The 16,387-nt window shown below is 42.5% G+C and overlaps 2 protein-coding genes across 2 annotated transcripts; one reads left to right on the top strand and one right to left on the bottom strand.

Annotated features, from left to right (window-relative positions):
* Positions 1–5,923: 5,923 nt before the first annotated feature.
* Positions 5,924–7,503, bottom strand: supt4h1 (SPT4 homolog, DSIF elongation factor subunit). The gene is made up of 5 exons (XM_070917783.1): positions 7,337–7,503; positions 6,769–6,875; positions 6,607–6,662; positions 6,276–6,329; positions 5,924–6,192 (listed from the first exon to the last, which is right to left on the bottom strand). The coding sequence occupies exons 1-5, from the start codon at positions 7,403–7,405 to the stop codon at positions 6,125–6,127; spliced, it is 354 nt and encodes a 117-aa protein (XP_070773884.1). The 5' UTR covers positions 7,406–7,503; the 3' UTR covers positions 5,924–6,124.
* Positions 7,504–9,637: 2,134 nt separating this feature from the next.
* On the top strand, positions 9,638–12,359 carry hsf5 (heat shock transcription factor family member 5). Its single transcript, XM_070916681.1, has 5 exons — positions 9,638–10,145; positions 10,866–11,192; positions 11,425–11,516; positions 11,634–12,014; positions 12,243–12,359. Exons 1-5 carry the CDS (start codon positions 9,638–9,640, stop codon positions 12,357–12,359), a joined length of 1,425 nt encoding a protein of 474 aa, XP_070772782.1.
* The last annotated feature ends 4,028 nt before the right edge of the window (positions 12,360–16,387 follow it).

Raw genomic sequence — 16,387 nt, 5'->3', positions numbered from 1 at the left:
TCTTCATTTTGCAGTGAGGCTGTTCATATATAGAACAGCTATATATTTCACTTTACTTTTAACCTCCTTACAGCTCCATTATAGTGTGTTATAAACTGTTTCATAAATGTGTGTATACTGCTTATGAATGCTACATGGGGGGTTTAAAGTGTTACCGTGGTAAGATATGCAAAAAAGGTTTGGGGCACAGTTTTCTTTCCCTTTCCATTATATTTAGTCCTGACACGGGTTTGTTTCATCCCTGCAACTGATATATTATTATATAGATAATACTGATGTATCAATGTGTAAGAAGCATAGTTACAGTGGAGGCTTGACCAGGTGGAGCTAGTTCTAGCTACTTTATTTATAATGAGGTAGTTTAAGTCCTGTGGTCCCCCCCCCCCCCCCCCCCCCCCCCCCCCCTCACCAGATGAATCTGAGATGATTAATGGGAGAGGAAAGAAGAAAAAACAAAGTTCTGAAGCACAAATTGATACGATATGATGATGAAGCCATGTGAGAAGTGTCTCTTTGGTGTAGCTGCTAACAACTCATACACATCTGAAATGTGAGTAAAGTTCAGTGTGCGCAGGGTCCGGGTGCATTCTCACAGTTTCCTGTGGAGGATTTGAAACAGCATGGGTGTGTATTGATGTGACATCGTTAGGTAGACTATGACTTTATTCCCATGACTTCTATTCCTGTTGGGAGTTCATGGAGGTTAATGAGAGAAAAAGAGTGGACGTCATACTGACATCAATACCTCTGAGGGCAGTGGATGTGGGAAACAAACCCTTCTGCCTACAGAATGTAAATGTGTGTGTGTGTGTGTGTGTCTCCACTACACAACAAAGGCATCAGAGTAAAGATGTCACAGTTATGACACCAAATTCATAAAAGATGGGGAAGGTGACATCAGCCGGTGTACCAGATAGACGTTAGGAAAACACGTGTCGTGCCTCATACTGTGAAACAACATGTACCTCATACTGAACGTACTGTCTCAATAAGCCTCAACAGAAGCCTCCTGTATGAGGATTCTGGGTATTTGTCTATTTATTCATATTAAAGGCAAGGGTCATTGGTGATGCTCCGATCACAAACGAAACAGTCCCAATGAAGGCTTGTTGAGAATATCCAGCATATGGCCTCTTTAAAAGCCACACTTTTTTTTTTTTTAGCCTTTAACCCTCCAATCTCCTGACCCCTGCCCTGCGTTGTACTAATCCCTGCCCTCTTCAACTCACTGACTCACTGAAGTGCTTCAGCTGGCAGACGACCACTAGCGTCTGTGCATGTGCATGTGCCAGTGGGGAAGTGAATCCAGCTCCCTGTGTGAAGAGTGTGCTGGGGCCTTTCCCGAGCCCTCGCTGCCTCTCATGATAGACCTTATCTGGGCCGGCAGCCATTTCCCCTCCCTTCCCCCTGCGCTCTCCGAGCTCCTCCTGGGCCGAGGCCGGGTGTCGACACCACCGAGCGAGCCGCTCACGAGGTTGCGTCCCCCCTCCCAGCCCTGCGAGCCCCACAGAGGCCTGAGCTGCTCTAAACCGGCTTCTGCAGAGCACCCCGTGGAAAGTAGATTTACTCAGGAACTGTTATTAAGTCGCATTTTTTCCCCCCACTACATTCGGACAGCTATAGTTTTCAGAAGCAGTGACTGGTTGGAGCTCCCTGTCACGTAACAATGTCTTTCAAAAACATTTGTTATGGTCTACAGACAAAAATGAGCTTTCTCAGCTTGTCGACATGATATATAAATAAAGTTATGTTACTTTAAATAAAACACGCTCAATGCATTCACCGATTAATAAACAGACTCCCATTAAATAACTGTTAGGGGTCCAAAGAGGTCAAATGATCTACTATTTCACAAAAAAAAACAAAGATTTGAAAGAAGTCCCAAAAATGAATATAATTTTGTCTATGATTCTGCATGCAGGACTTTTACTAGTAATCGAGTATTCTTGCATATTTGTGTTGGTACTTTTACTCATGTACAGGATCTGAGTACTTCTGAGCACCTAACATGCCGACGGTGTGAAGCAGATGCCGGCATTTGGAAAAGGAATTGAAATCCTTAAATATGACAAGCTGCTCTCGGTTCAGTAGCTGATTTGTAGTCTGCAAAAGAGAGGAAGTTTTGTAAGCCTTATGAAACACGCGCACACACACACACACACACACAGTTTGAGTGTGTGTGGCCTTCTGTTGATAATGTCCACCCCCATGTAAAATACATCCCCTCACTTCCTATCTCCACTTTATCCCTGTCGGGCAGAGCACATTTCAGGACTGAGTTGAAGAAACCTCCTCTTGCTTTTTCCCTTTTTAACAGAGCTCACCGAGTAGCCACGGCACCTTGAGTCAACACCTCGTTTTCTGATCTAATACTTTCCCTTTAGCTTAAAGCCTTGACATATCCTAATAAGGGCAAAAGCCATGGCTGCGAGCACCAATGAGGCCATGGCAGACAGGCCCGCGGTCCCTGCGTGAAAGTGTGAAAATGAAGGGCGTGCTTCACTCAGATGCTGGTGCAACGTTTGATGTGTGGAGGAGAGCGCAGGGGCGGACCTGAAAGCCTTCCTGACAGCGCCTGTGGTCGTGGAAGTCTTGCAGCACTGAGCCGAGCCGGTTTTGTTTTTAGTTTGCAGCTCTCATGAAAAGAGGCTCAAATCACATGGAAATCAAATGGAAAAAAAGTGATTAAAAACTGCTCTTTAGAAAGGAATTGTTTTGTTTCACACAGCAGGAAAGGGGTAAAACTGAATAATTAAATAATGTTGCACTCATCTACACATGCACCCTGTTCTGCACTGAGTTATAGAAACCCACATGGAGGTGTACAGACTGACTTGTGGTTTGTCTCTCATTTGATTACAAACTGCCCCCAACCACTGGTGCTAGATTCTCAGTTCAAAACGTCTCTGTTCTGCTTGTGATGGAAAGAATGAGAAATGTTTAACATTCTGCACATTTGAATAACGGATACTTGATTTGTACGTCTTTCACTTCAGTTTTTGATTCTGTTCAAAACTATAAAGACATTTCATTCAACAAAGTGGCCGATGGCACCAAAGTGTGTTTCATATTCTGAAGTAAAAGAGGAGACTCAGGTCCTTATTTAAGACTTTGCCATATGGCACGTTTGGTTTTTTTTTTACTTTAAAAATGGCAAACTAATAGTGAAATAGAGACTTTATGTGGCTGCACATGCAAGAATCTTTTTATAGCCATGTTTTCCTGTTTCAGACTCACGGGGGAGGAAGGTATTCCAGCACGCACCGGGCAGAAGATGGAGAAATAATCCTGAGTGGATCATCATTCCAGGACAAACAGCCAATCACACTCCCCATGTACACTGGGCTGAGCTGCATGTGGTCTGTGTCACACAAACACAATGTCTACAGAGCCGTTATACCAACCTGTGTACGTTTCGCAGATTCAGAACATAAACTTTATTTATACAGCATTTACAAACAAACGCATAGGGTGCTTTCCACGGGCAGACTGAGATGGGTTACTTTTGATTTGTTGTCCGTGCACATGATGGTGAAATGTTGAGGCCAAAGCAGGGGCTAACATTCGTTGAAGGCGGCTTTGCAAGCTGATGGTTAATGACAGGTAAGTCTTTCCGTTGGTTCAGCTGCTGTTTGGTTGTTGACTTTGACCTCTGACCTCGTTGTGGCAGTGGAAGGGAAACAAAAAACCCCAGCTCAGCAAACATAACATTTTCTTAATAACAGTGCCTCTGCATGCTAATCTTCCTGTCTGTTCATTGAACAGAACAACTCTAACTAACTGCGGCCTCACACGCTGTTCCAAGCTGCTTCTAGTGGAAACATGGCCACTCCTACACATCCTGCACTACAAGACACCTTATGAAATCACCATTGTTGCAGGCAGAGAATGCAGAGGCGTAACTATGGTATTTAGCGCCCTTTATTTCTCTTGAGTTAAAGTTCAGTTTATGAACCAGTTATATTTGTATCTGTCATTGTAGATACACATGATGATATCATAATTAAGAACAGATGCATAAAATCTCCTCTGGACATATTGATATTATTTCTTATATTATATTATACATTACTTCCTTGTTCATTCCAGTACATAAAAGTATATAGTTTGATCAATTTAGGTCACGGCATATGTTCCACCTCATTCCACCTCGTCCTCTCGTCGTTCCCTCCACCAGCCATTGTAGTGTGTCCAGAGAGGTTAAGTGAGAGATGTTCCTGCATAAATGGAACTGGGACAGATTTACTGTATATCATCTTACAGAAGCGTTTGCCCTTTTTAGGCTCCTGCTATTTTACTGAATTTAAACTCCCTGCTGGGAATAAATATTAATTTATTTTTGTGGTGGCACATTGGCATCGCTCTTATCTGTAAGTCACAACGTAGCCCTTTGAATTCCTTCCATATACATCTTTCTGTGCTGCATATCTTGGACGGATTGTCATGGTTTTCTGACAATATTTAGGGAGTGTGTTTTCGTAACATGCACTGATAGAGGATCCTGATATAAAACCATCTGCTTCACTTCATTAAACCATAACCGGTTTTTTTTTTGGTTGTTTTTTTTAAAAAGCTGTTTCACTAACCATGCCTTTGCAATAAAATATCAGCACCAGGTGCCCAGTGCAATGAAACCCTGACCTAACAAGACAATAGCAAGAGCTTACCGTGCTCACTTACAGAGATTTAAAGAGTCCACAGTGTGCATGACCCCGATCCATCAAGTTACAGTGAAATTAGACAATGCCTACACCCTCTGGCAATAAACAAATATTGTTTCTTCCTAAACAGTAATATAAGCCAACAATAGTGCCTCAGCTGAACAGTACCTGATACACAGAGAAGCACAGGATGACAACCTGAGATGTTAATACAGGCTATTGTACAATGCAACAGTAGCCACAGCAGTGGCTGAAACTGGAAAGCACTTCAAATTTAACTGGAGAAACTATTTATGACAGACAGTAGGTGAGAATCATGCAACTAGATTCACAACACTAATAATTTGGCTTATGGTTCCCCCTGCTGGCAATGTTTGGTACTGTATGTGATTTCAGTATTCAGTAACAAGCACCATTTTGTGGCCCAAATAATTAAGTACAGGGATATTTCATTAGCATTAGTTCAAACCAGAAATGATTTAGTGCGTAGTTCCTCCACTCTGGTGTTTCAAATCAGTCACTAATTCTGTAGTGAAAGACTACAGTGATCTCTCTCTCTCTCTCTGTACAGTGAACTGATAAGTCAGGGATCTGGATCTCACCAGGATTCTGTGGTGATACATGAAGATGTAGTGAAGCAGACAGTGTGGATTTGAGCTACATGCTAACAATGACCACGTTAACATGCTGATGTTCATCAGGTATAATGGTAACCGCATCCACCATTCTACTAAATGCAAAGCACAGCTGAGCCTGATGGGACCGTCATTTTTGTTGCAGGTATTCGGTTATGAAACAAAGTTCAAAATTTGACCTGATGATGGCACTGATTAAAAAGTTAAAGGATCACCCAAGTGACTACAATTCACCCTGAGGGGGACATGAACATCTCTAACAAATGTCATGACAATCCACCCAGTAGCTGATACTTCAGTCTGAGCCAAAGTGGTGGACCCAGTGGCCAACATTGTCATCCCTAAATGCATGTATTTGTAAATGAAGTTAGGTCTGCTCTCTTTAATGATTCCACTACGTGTGGTGTTTTGTGTTTGTATATGGAATATAGGAAGCTGTTCATAGGGACATTTTCTGGGGGAGCTTCCAGTGGACTGTGTCATCTTTGGCACTGGGACACCTCAGAACATGTCTGACACCCAGCTTACTGGGAGTGATTACTTGGGAATAGGAAGATGCAGACTCGCAGACACTGTGTTTGCAGCTTACAGAAAATAAACAGTACTTTTATGACAATTACTCACATTTATTATAAAACAGACCTTTATTTTTTCTCAATCATTCAAAGAAATAAAAAAAACATCCACTTCGTCTCCCTAATAACCACTAATGCTAATATTTCCAATCACAACAAAAAACAAAAATTGAACAGTTGGAGGGCAAGACATCACAGACATGATCAAATTTAGTTCCACTGTGGCTAATCAGATAACTGGAAGCAGTCAGGCTTATGTCTTCACTGCTGTATCTCTGGATTTGTAGATCACTCCTCTGCTTTTCAGCTCTCTCACCACGCCTTCGGAAGAGGAGAAAGAAATGTTAGCATGGGTGTGTGTGGCTTGCTACATATTGAGGCAGCACAGTTTGTGTATGGTGTACCTGGAGGTAGTCTGCCTGTCACTGACACTGCATATACACCTGGCTTGAAGTTGCCTATAGGATGGAGCAAAACATATACCCACATTGTAAGACACACAGAATTGAATTGAGAATGACTTGAAATAACATTTTTAAAAAATGCAATGTTCTCCCTGCTATAGGATGAAAATGTTGCTTTGTGTCTGCTGGATGTGTAAGCCGGCAGCTATTTATAGGTTTGCTGCAACAGCTTTATAAATATGTCAGGGCTGCGTGTCTCTTAAGAGTTCCCCTGCTCCCTCATGGTCAAACATCGATTAATGCAGCTTTAAGTATAGGCCCACATCCTTACCTATCCTCTGCCATTTAGCTACCCAACTGTCCTCAGGACTCATCATGGCTATCACTCTGTGGACATACACACAGCATTGGTAAACATTAAGAAAACAATCCAGTCAATGTGCAAATTCCACCTGAAAGTTTTTCCAATGATCAATGCTGAATGAATGTTTACCCGTCAAACGAGGAACTTGTGCATTCATAAACCATCTCTCGGTTCCCCTTCATCTGAAGGTACGACTCGCAGTTGTCACAGCCGTCGTATTCAAACTGGTCAATGGTCTGAAGAAGACGGTGAGCGACAAGGAGAAGAGTGTGTTGGTAAAGGATTATATGAATCCAGGACAAAAGGGAAAGAGGGAAGAACGGACAAAAGACATTTAAAATAAGATACAAACTGCTTCTTATGCCGACAGGGATGGTTCTGAAATGTTTTACTTGGGTGTACCAAGACTACTTCTAATCAACTGTTGTGTAAAAAAATGTTGTTTATGTATTAGCATTACATGTTTAACCAAACAAACGTAGCTTGTGAGAAGACAGAAAACAAACTAAAGTGTCATGTTGGAAACGACGGCAGAAACCCTTCAGTCTTTCAGTGATATTTAGAAAGTAAAAGTAACCATGAAAGCATTACTTTTAAAGTTTTTGTTCACGTGAGAGACAACGCAAGGAAAACAGAAAGCGGCTACACGTTAGCAGAGACGCTAGCTCGAGCGTTTCTTCCTCGCACCCCAGCTTACCTTCACTAAAGAGCAAAGGAGACAAGCTCGCAGATGGCGAAGGTCTTTAGGGACCGTTTCCAATGCCATTACGGTAAGCTCCCCGAGAAAATACTACTATAATAATGAAATAGGAAACAGATTAATATTTTGAATATTTTCCAGTCGCTGGGGATTTTACGTCACTGTCTGTGAGGACCTAGTAAAGGACCAGCACAGAGGCGTCTCCATTGTGCGCCTGTATAAAAGTCTTTCGCCATCATAAAAAACAATCATCTCAGTTACAGGGATTATGCTTGAATTATTTTGTAGAGTCAAAAATTTCATATTTGTTCCACTGTGTCTAGAAACGTGATGAATGTATGAAACTGTGATTGTTATTTATTTGGCCATGCAATGAAAACTTACTAAAATAATAGATGTTCAAATACAAAAGCAAAGACATGTCATGGATGGATGGACAGAAGGATGGATAGACAGAGAAGTGGATGGATGATGGGTGGATTTTTTATTTGTGTCTCTAAATTAAGACCATCTGGGGGCTTTTTATAACCGTATGCCTATAATTTTAATCCAAGTAGATTAGAGCAGTGTGACTCCCTAGCTCCCTGTTGGTCCAAGGCTACATGTTAAGAGGTATAGTCATAGACTTCCCCATGACTGTACTGCTGATAATGCTGCCATGATTATATCTGTAATAGAGCCCTTTGATCCACACACTCTGCAGTTTTCTACAAAAAGGTTTTGCTCCGACGGTCCCTGTTAATCCTTACCTTTAACTAAAATCTGTTATTTCAATTCCAATAGCTTTTAGTTGTAAACACATTCACAAAATGTCATTTTGTATTTTTCCCTTTTCTGGTGAATTTTAAATTAACGATTAATTTATATTAGCAGATTTCTTATTTCAGTTTCTCTATTATTATTATTATCCTTAATATTATTATATCACTGTGTTGTTATATTGTTATATCACTAATCACTTCAACCAAGTGACTATTTTGTATACTTTCACTGGTTTATTTAAATTAAGTTAGCATTTATTTAAGCATGTTTCAGTTGTGGCAATATAGTAAACCACATTTTAAATTGCAACTGCTAAAAAAAATACACATTTGGCACTCTCTAGATTTACATCTTAGATTTACATCTTGGGGAAACTGTATTGAACAAGTTAACTGTTAACTGATATCATGCTCACCTTTAATTGTGGCTGCCTGCATTCCATTTAGATGTGCCATTTCCAGGCTCCTGGCATTGTGCATGTTGGCTCACTGGCATAGTTTACTTGACAGTTTTTCAAATAAGGGAATTGTAGGTAAATAAAAAAAAAAATCATACAAAATATTACATAATATGATGTTAGGATGAAATATCCCCAAAATCAAAGCTGCAACCACTTCCATGTTACTGCTTCAGTAATTACAGTATATGCCAATTATAATTCTATAAACCTCTGAAAGGGACACTTCAACATATGGAGCAATTTTACTTCTGATGCTTTTATTCTGCCACCAACACCTCTGTACTCTTTTAGGTTACAATCAGATTGAAACATTTTTGAACTTTAAATTATAGCTTGGACTCGAATACTTTTTCCACCACCGATTTGTCCTCATCAAATAGACACACAAACCTGCGTTAGAAGAGTCGCGGCCTGTCCTCTCTGGCTGGACGATGTTACAGGACAGAGGGCCGTTGGCACCAGAACCAGCAGCAGATGAAACGTTTGAACTCCCAACAGCTCCAACGGTTCGGGAACTTCCAACGGTTCTGAGAACAGGAGAAGGTCATCTCTGGCGACCCAGGCACGCTTGTCGAGGTGTGTCTTCTTGGTGTAGCATGACCCAAAACACCCACGGTTACATCGAAATAATTTCATGCAACCTTAACTAAATTTATAAGAAGTGAGTGTGCTAAAAATTAATTTCTAATACAGAGCAGTTCATTTTAGAGCTAGCTAACGTTCGCCTAAGGTTAGCTAATGCTAGCTGAGGTAATGCCAAAAGGTAGCTTTTTCAGGTCTTGTGACTTGAGTAAAGTTAGCAATTTACAGCATTTTATTTTTTTTAGTCAACACTATCATTAACATTAGAAGTTTGAACAATGGTGCTGAAGTTTAACGTTAACAACTAATTAACTTTATGGAAGTTATAGCTAACGTTACTTCATAACTGTGGCAGTAAGGGTGTTATGGTGGATTATTAACTAGTTAGCTAGTGTTAACTGTTGACAGTTGTCCTGATATTCAGATGAGGCGAAGCCTTGTGTTCACGTACATTTACGTCCCTCTGTTTCCAACTCTAAGTTACAGACTAAAGCATGGATGTTGGTGAGAGTTCACTCCCTGACAGCATAAACCCGAATAACTTTCCTGCCAAACTGTGGCGTTTGGTGAACAACCCGGCAAACACAGCCATCTGCTGGGACAGCTTCGGCGAGGTCGTAATCATTGATCAGCACCTCTTCGAGAGACAGATCCTGTCTCCGAGCTGCTCGGACAACGCTGACGCCTTCAAAACCACCAACTTCTCAAGTTTCGTCCGTCAGCTCAACCTGTACGGCTTCAGGAAAGCAGATCCAGCCGTTACAGACAACCATCACCCCGTTACAGACAGCCATCACCCCGCCGGGGACAGCGGGGCCTATCATCATTTCCACAACGCAAACTTCAAGCGAGACCACCCTGAACTTGTTGCGAGCCTGAGGAGACTCACTGTCGACAATAAGGCCAAGCTGCAAGCTGGTCTGGACGTGAACTGTCGGCCCCCGAGCCGGTACCAGCGATTCAGTGGGGATGGCAGAGACAAAAATGTGAAAAGAGGCAAGTGTCACTGCATGACTTCTCATAGCTGTCTTTCAGTGGGGAAGTCACACACGTGTCCCTATGGTGGTATAGTGGATAATAATGTAAAACTAAACTATTCCTCAAAGCTTTCAGGGACTTGAGAGGCCCCACAAACCCCACTTGTAAAATCATTATAAATCCTAAATGTTTTATCGCCTTTCATCCGAACTAAATAGATAGAAATCATATAGAAAGCTTACTAACTAGAAATATTACAAATTGGCATGAGATGTGCACGGCCCAGGACAGGTGGGCTCTGCAGTGGTTGACTAAAACCGCACAGAACATCATTGGTACCCATCCACTGAGCATCAGGGATATTGGTGAGGTGAGGTGCCTTCGTAGAGCCCGAAGGATACTGAGAGACCCACCCCAGCCACAGCCAGCTCACCCTGCTGCCGTCCGGCAAGTGATATAGAAGTATCCGGTGCTGTACCACCAGGCTCCAGAGCAGTGTCTTTCCCCAGGCTGTGAGATTTTTAAATTCATCCCCCTCACTCCATCAAAATGAATAGCTTTTTGTTATGTTTTGGACTACAAATGCAACTTTCGCTATACAACCTTGTGTTGTAAAATTACCATTACTTACCCTTGGACCCATAAACTGCAGGTTGCAATTTTAATTCCACACTCCCGTGCTTTAAATGTATTTTATCACTGTCTAACATTGTTGTCATGCTTTACATTTTCCTGTTTCTGCAGGCCTTTCTTCACTACTTAGCCCCACACATCAGGAGTCAATTCACCCTTACTATACAAATAAAGAGAAGGCCGTGATGACACACAATGGAACCCCAGTCCCACCGCGATACCTGATAAGGGGTCATGGTGCAGCTCTTTCTCCTTCTGTCTTTGGGACAGACAAAGGGATACCAGTATCTTTAAGCCACCACTATGCTGGAATAGCCTCAAGCTCCAATGCTCTGCACATTCAGCAGAGTTTACTGGCCCATGCAAACCATGGAAATCCAAATTTCGCCCAGTTTAGTCCTCCTAATGCACAATATCAGCCTGACTACTATTCCCCAGGTGAGAAGAACATTAGTTAACCTGTTAGGAGTATGTTACGTCACTTCAATTAAAGTGTACACGAGTAGGAAGTACTTGTAATGTACTAAAATGTACTAGTAAGGATCTGTTTGTTGAGGAAATATTATTTATTAATCATGAATGCAAAAATGTAGGTCTCAACTCCAGTAGGCGCCCAAACCAAAACTCTGCATTTTCTAATCTAAAATATGGTCTTTTGTCCTTCTTGAAGTTTGCCAGTGCTACCATCCGAACCTTGTGGCATCACACATGACAGGTAGTGGCCTTCAGACTGGGCCGTTCTCTCCCCACAGTTATTACCAAGTAGGTGAACTGGAGTGTATTCACTTTGTCATGTGTCCAGTGACTTTTTACGACAGATCTGTGAGAATATCAACATGCACTGTGTCTAAAACATGTATTTTTATTTCACCGTTTCAGGCAAGCTATCCTGTGAATATGTTGTGTCGTGGGGACCACAACCAAGACTTGCAGAGTAAGGAAAACCAGCAGGTGAAAAAATGTGACATTAACTTGGACACAATTTTTCAGATAGCCGATGAGGTGATGCAAACTCCAGCCAATAGCTACCTGGTTAGAGTTGCGACCCCAGAGAAGCCAGGCCCCGTGTTGGTGCCATCCTCCAACATCTGTCACACCGTTTTGTATGACAACCCCGCCAGCACCGTGAAAGCTAACCCTTTGTGTGTTGGACCCATTATAATGGCTGTGTCAGGCAATGCTGATCTAGTCACATATGGACAGCAGGAGGAATCTGTGGTTTCAATACCTGAGCAAATGCCTGAAGATGCCATATTTGAGGTAAGCCTCTACATTTGTAGATTTCCTGAAGGCGTTTAGCTTTATTGTTTCTAAAGGCAAGAAACTCTTGTCAGGAAAGGCTGGGTGACGTGCGTCCAGCACTTTGCCAATAGAAATATTTACCCATGATGTGTACTTTTAGGGTATGTATATTTATTAGAGAATGTGTAACAGCTTAGCGGAAGACCTGTACATTATGTGCTGTGGTTTCCTATGTGTCCTGGCAAGGTTACCAGTGATGACGCAAAGGACACTGAGGTTATAGGTGTGGAGGTTAGCGACACTCTCATGGACACCAGTCAGGCTTACAACAGCAGCTGCACAGGAAGTGAACCTGATCTTTAGGTAAGATACTATTGAATGTTTAGGGAGCACATTCAGAAGAGAACTAGTGGAAGGAAAGGCATTTCAAGTTTGAATGTATGTTTGCAAGTCATCACTGCAACAGGTTTACTGACTGTTGGTTATATTCTCGTTTTAGATCTCAACTAGTTGATTTGATAGGCATGTGACAGGGAGCCTTGATTCACTGCAGGATGTGTTCTCACTATTGCCAGACTTGATTCTGCTCTTAAATGATTCTTTGTCGTGAAAAGGTTTATTGCTTTGTTCTAATTGAAATCTTATTTTTTTAAATTTAGCAAAAGTAGTCAAATGTTGTACATTTTTGTGTATTTTCATAGCAGTGGTCTTCCTTATTGTTAGTGTCTTGGGAAATACATTCATTTGAGTAACACTCAAAGTCGTACATTCTGTTTCTCTAAGAATTTAAAGGACTTGTACCACGGTGTATTTTGAAAAAAAAATTGTAAAGCAAGGTTTTACCTCTACATTTTTAACATAGTATTAACTAAAATGTTTTTACCAACTTGTGATGTTTTTAAAGAATTGTAATTGTAAGTAGGACTTGCAGCTGTAGGCCTACACTCAGCCTCTCCCCATTTTAATATGCACACTTTTGACTCACAGTTTGTTTTTAATAACATAACTGGTAGTGTTTGTCACAGCAGGTTGAAACAAGCTGCTGTAATGGGGAGAAAACATTGAACTATTGTATGAAAATAGAACTTAATCAACTAGTGATTGATTGCTTTGTTATGGTGACCAAGTGGTTGCAATCTCCCTGCGTTTTTATTTTTCACTGCATCATTTCAGACGTGCAGGGTTTTTAAAACGTGTAACTGACATGTTTTTAAAAGGCACGTGTGTAAAAGTATCATCATTAAAATGACATATTTTCGACAATGCAGCTGGATGGTTTGTTTATGTGTATGTCACTGTTTCTTGATGACGCTGCAGCCATGTACTGAAGGTGTCTGCTGGTTCTGTAGGAAGTTGTACACTAGAGGGAGCCACTCACTCGTCTTTGATCAGCGCTGCTGCTCCGCCCTCAGCCTCTAATGTGGCCTTCAGGTGCTACTCGGAAGCTCCTGTTACGTACAGGCTTTGATTCTGTAAGGTTTGAGTTTGAGGTTTTGGGTTGAAAACGGAGCCTGTAACAAAAGTGTTATTTGATATCTTGTTTATTATAAAATAAGGTACGTGCTTGTTGTAACCTTTACTTTGCATTTCAATAACAGGCCCAGCGCCATAATAATAAGAACTTAAAGCACCTGTAACACCGCTTGTTTACACGGTTTACATCCTTCCCCTAACTCATCTGGTCGTTCATGTGCACCGTTTTGTGAAAGTCAGAATTTCCGACAGCACGGGAAGGCAGCAGGACAGTGAGCAGGTAGAGACTGTCAATGAGATCCCAGGGGAGCGAGAGACAGTCCCGGAGGTAGACTTTTGGGACGGTGTCATAACTGTACACGGTGTCTCTCCACTTGATCAACTTTAAATGGAGACCACAAGGAGTTTGGACCACTTCTATTTCGTACTTTCTGTTGTGTTTCTACTCTGTAATCGTTGATGGTTTTGATAAACGAGTCCTTTTCCCCCCCTCTGTGTTCTCAGGAGGATCGTATCTAATTTCTCACAGTGCAGCGGAGGCACTGAACTCTTTTTTTTTGTACAGCGAGTAGGTTAAAGTGAAGACCGGCCGTAGAAAATCAGTTGATGGGTCTGTTAGAGAAGCGGCTTTGCTTTCGGACCCAGCATAATCACCAAGTTCTAAGTGAAGTCAGGCGGCGCTGCGTTTGCTTTAGTTAATAATTAGATAAAGCGGTGTGCTGAGTTGAACAACTTCTTCGAGGATTATTTTTCGCAACTCCTTGGCTGTAAAAGATATTACCCAACTTGTTGGCGCTGCATTATCAGTCAGCATGCCTTATAACTTTCCGGCGGCAACCTGTAACCCAGCCTTTGAAGTTCAAGTCGTTGCTCTCCTGCGTTTTTTGTGGATTTATCCAGAAAACGTGGCGCCCACGGGATGTGCTGCCTTTTGACGCTGTTTGTCAACTCGCAAAATGTGATTGTAAAGTACAGTGACTGGCGCACACTGTAATATTCATGGTAGCTCGGACACGGATGAGGAGCCATACCCCGTTGCCAGGACCTGCCCTTCTGGGAGAGGATACCGCAGTTCAGCTCTAACGCAAACACGCTGCAAATGAGGACATTTGTTGTTTATCTCATGAAGACCGGGCTGCCGGACACCAGCACACACTTCAGGCTCTAACACAACACAACGTGTCTTCACGGTGCATTTGAGCGTACAATGTTTCGCCACCCACGTTAATGACACTGGATAAAAGTTCATTCACGCTCATTTGATCTCGGGAGACACAGTTTTCTGCTCCATGCGGGCACTGAGTGACATGCGTGTCTATAACGCGTTTGAATATTAACTCTGGTGCTGAATGGAAGTTTTAGGACACTCACGCATGAGTTCTGATGGCAGTCCTCCAGCTTTAACAGTTTGGATTCTATCTGTTTCGCAGTAGCGGTCGAGGCTGAAAGAAGCGGGACGTATTAAAACATATATATATATATAGAAATATTTTTCCATTTTGTCTATCCGCGGTGCTTGCCTGCTTTGAAGTCCACCATGTGCGGCCGGGCACCGCCGCTACAGCCGAGGCCATGACCGTCCCCCAGCGGCGCCTGGCCGGGCTCTGGCCGTGGCTGCTCATGGCGGCCCTGCAGGTGGTGCTGGGCCAGCCGGGCCTGGAGTCCGAGCGGCCGGCCCTCAAGGTGGCGGTCATCAAGGTGGCATTGCTGAATCACGAGCCTCCGGGGAAGCTCATCACTCTGGAAGGGGTGTTCGTGGGAGGAAGTGCCGGCTCCGCGGAGGGAAAACTAATGCAGGTGAGGTGTCATAAACGAGTGCCACACCAGGGCTCCCCATTGTCACACACCATTTACCTCCAAACATATACTACAAAGAGGCATTTTGTTACAGGGGTGGGCACCTGTTGTTTTTCAGCTGTTTGGGGGGGGGGGGGTCTTCGCTCCCCTGCAGAGTGAAAGCTGTTTGGAATGTAATGCCTTGCTCAAAAACATGTAAGCAATGTGGATATGTGGGAATATTTGGTCTTCAACTCATGTGTTGCATTTGAAAGACAGCCTCGCCACTTGGCATCCCCTTGTGCCTTGGCCTGCTGCTCTGATGACCATTTTGTCCAGACAGAGACGCAGAGTTTAGATCAGGATTACCGAACTTGAATTGATGTTAAATGGTGTCATGCTTTGGGACCCCCTCAGGAGATCCTCTCCACTCCTCTCCACTGCCATCACTGATGCAGACTGGGGGAGTAATAATCTGTCATTCAGAGCCCCTAAATCAGAAGGGGTCCGCGTAAAAAGCGTTCATTTTAAAAGTTTGAGTGAAAAGTTGAGTTTTCAGAACACACTGTCCTGTCTGTCTGTGCATCAGTCCCTCTGCGGAGTCACTGCTGGCCCCCACATGTTTCTCTAACCTAAAAAACAGTTTACACAGCATCCACTGTCTGATAAACCAAATGATGTTAACACCTGTACTTGTTGCTATACACCGTCAAAATACTGTAGTGACCATGGGTTACAGCACGCTGTATCTTTCCAAGAGCTCCTCACAACACCACACGTCCCACTCAGCACTCAGCATGTGATGACAGAATATCTAAATTCCTTTAACAATAGCGATGACATACAGGTGTTATTGAGGTTAGTTCGTTTTCAGTCTATTTTTACTTACCTCAGAAAAACATTGGTGTGGTTGAGGTTGCCAACCTTTCTAGGTGTATCTTTTCTAAGGTGACAGGTTTGTTTTGCAGTAACTATTTATGGCATCTAAAGCTCTTCCAACAATTTTAATATCAAGGTGTGGTTGTAGACTGTTAAACAACACAGCAAATCATGTTTAGACCCATGCAAACCTTTCATTTAAGCAAAAGTGTTTAGGGGGAAAAAAAGCATGGCGGTACCCTGCAATTGTAAAATATGTGCTC

Source organism: Enoplosus armatus, chromosome 13 (genome assembly GCF_043641665.1).
Source record: "Enoplosus armatus isolate fEnoArm2 chromosome 13, fEnoArm2.hap1, whole genome shotgun sequence".
In the NCBI taxonomy this organism is placed as follows: Eukaryota; Metazoa; Chordata; class Actinopteri; order Centrarchiformes; family Enoplosidae; genus Enoplosus; species Enoplosus armatus.
This window is presented reverse-complemented; position numbering and strand designations above follow the sequence as displayed.

What these genes read in the sequence shown, in the direction of transcription:
- hsf5 (XM_070916681.1), top strand. Translation starts at nt 9,638, where the DNA reads ATGGATGTTGGTGAGAGTTCACTCCCTGACAGCATAAACCCGAATAAC. An exon ending in GCCTGACTACTATTCCCCAG is followed by an intron (nt 11,193 to 11,424) that starts GTGAGAAGAACA and finishes TCCTTCTTGAAG; the next exon opens with TTTGCCAGTGCTACCATCCG. An exon ending in CTCCCCACAGTTATTACCAA is followed by an intron (nt 11,517 to 11,633) that starts GTAGGTGAACTG and finishes TCACCGTTTCAG; the next exon opens with GCAAGCTATCCTGTGAATAT.
- supt4h1 (XM_070917783.1), bottom strand. Translation starts at nt 7,405, where the DNA reads ATGGCATTGGAAACGGTCCCTAAAGACCTTCGCCATCTGCGAGCTTGT. An exon ending in TCCTTTGCTCTTTAGTGAAG is followed by an intron (nt 6,876 to 7,336) that starts GTAAGCTGGGGT and finishes CGTCTTCTTCAG; the next exon opens with ACCATTGACCAGTTTGAATA. An exon ending in GACAGGCAGACTACCTCCAG is followed by an intron (nt 6,193 to 6,275) that starts GTACACCATACA and finishes CCTCTTCCGAAG; the next exon opens with GCGTGGTGAGAGAGCTGAAA.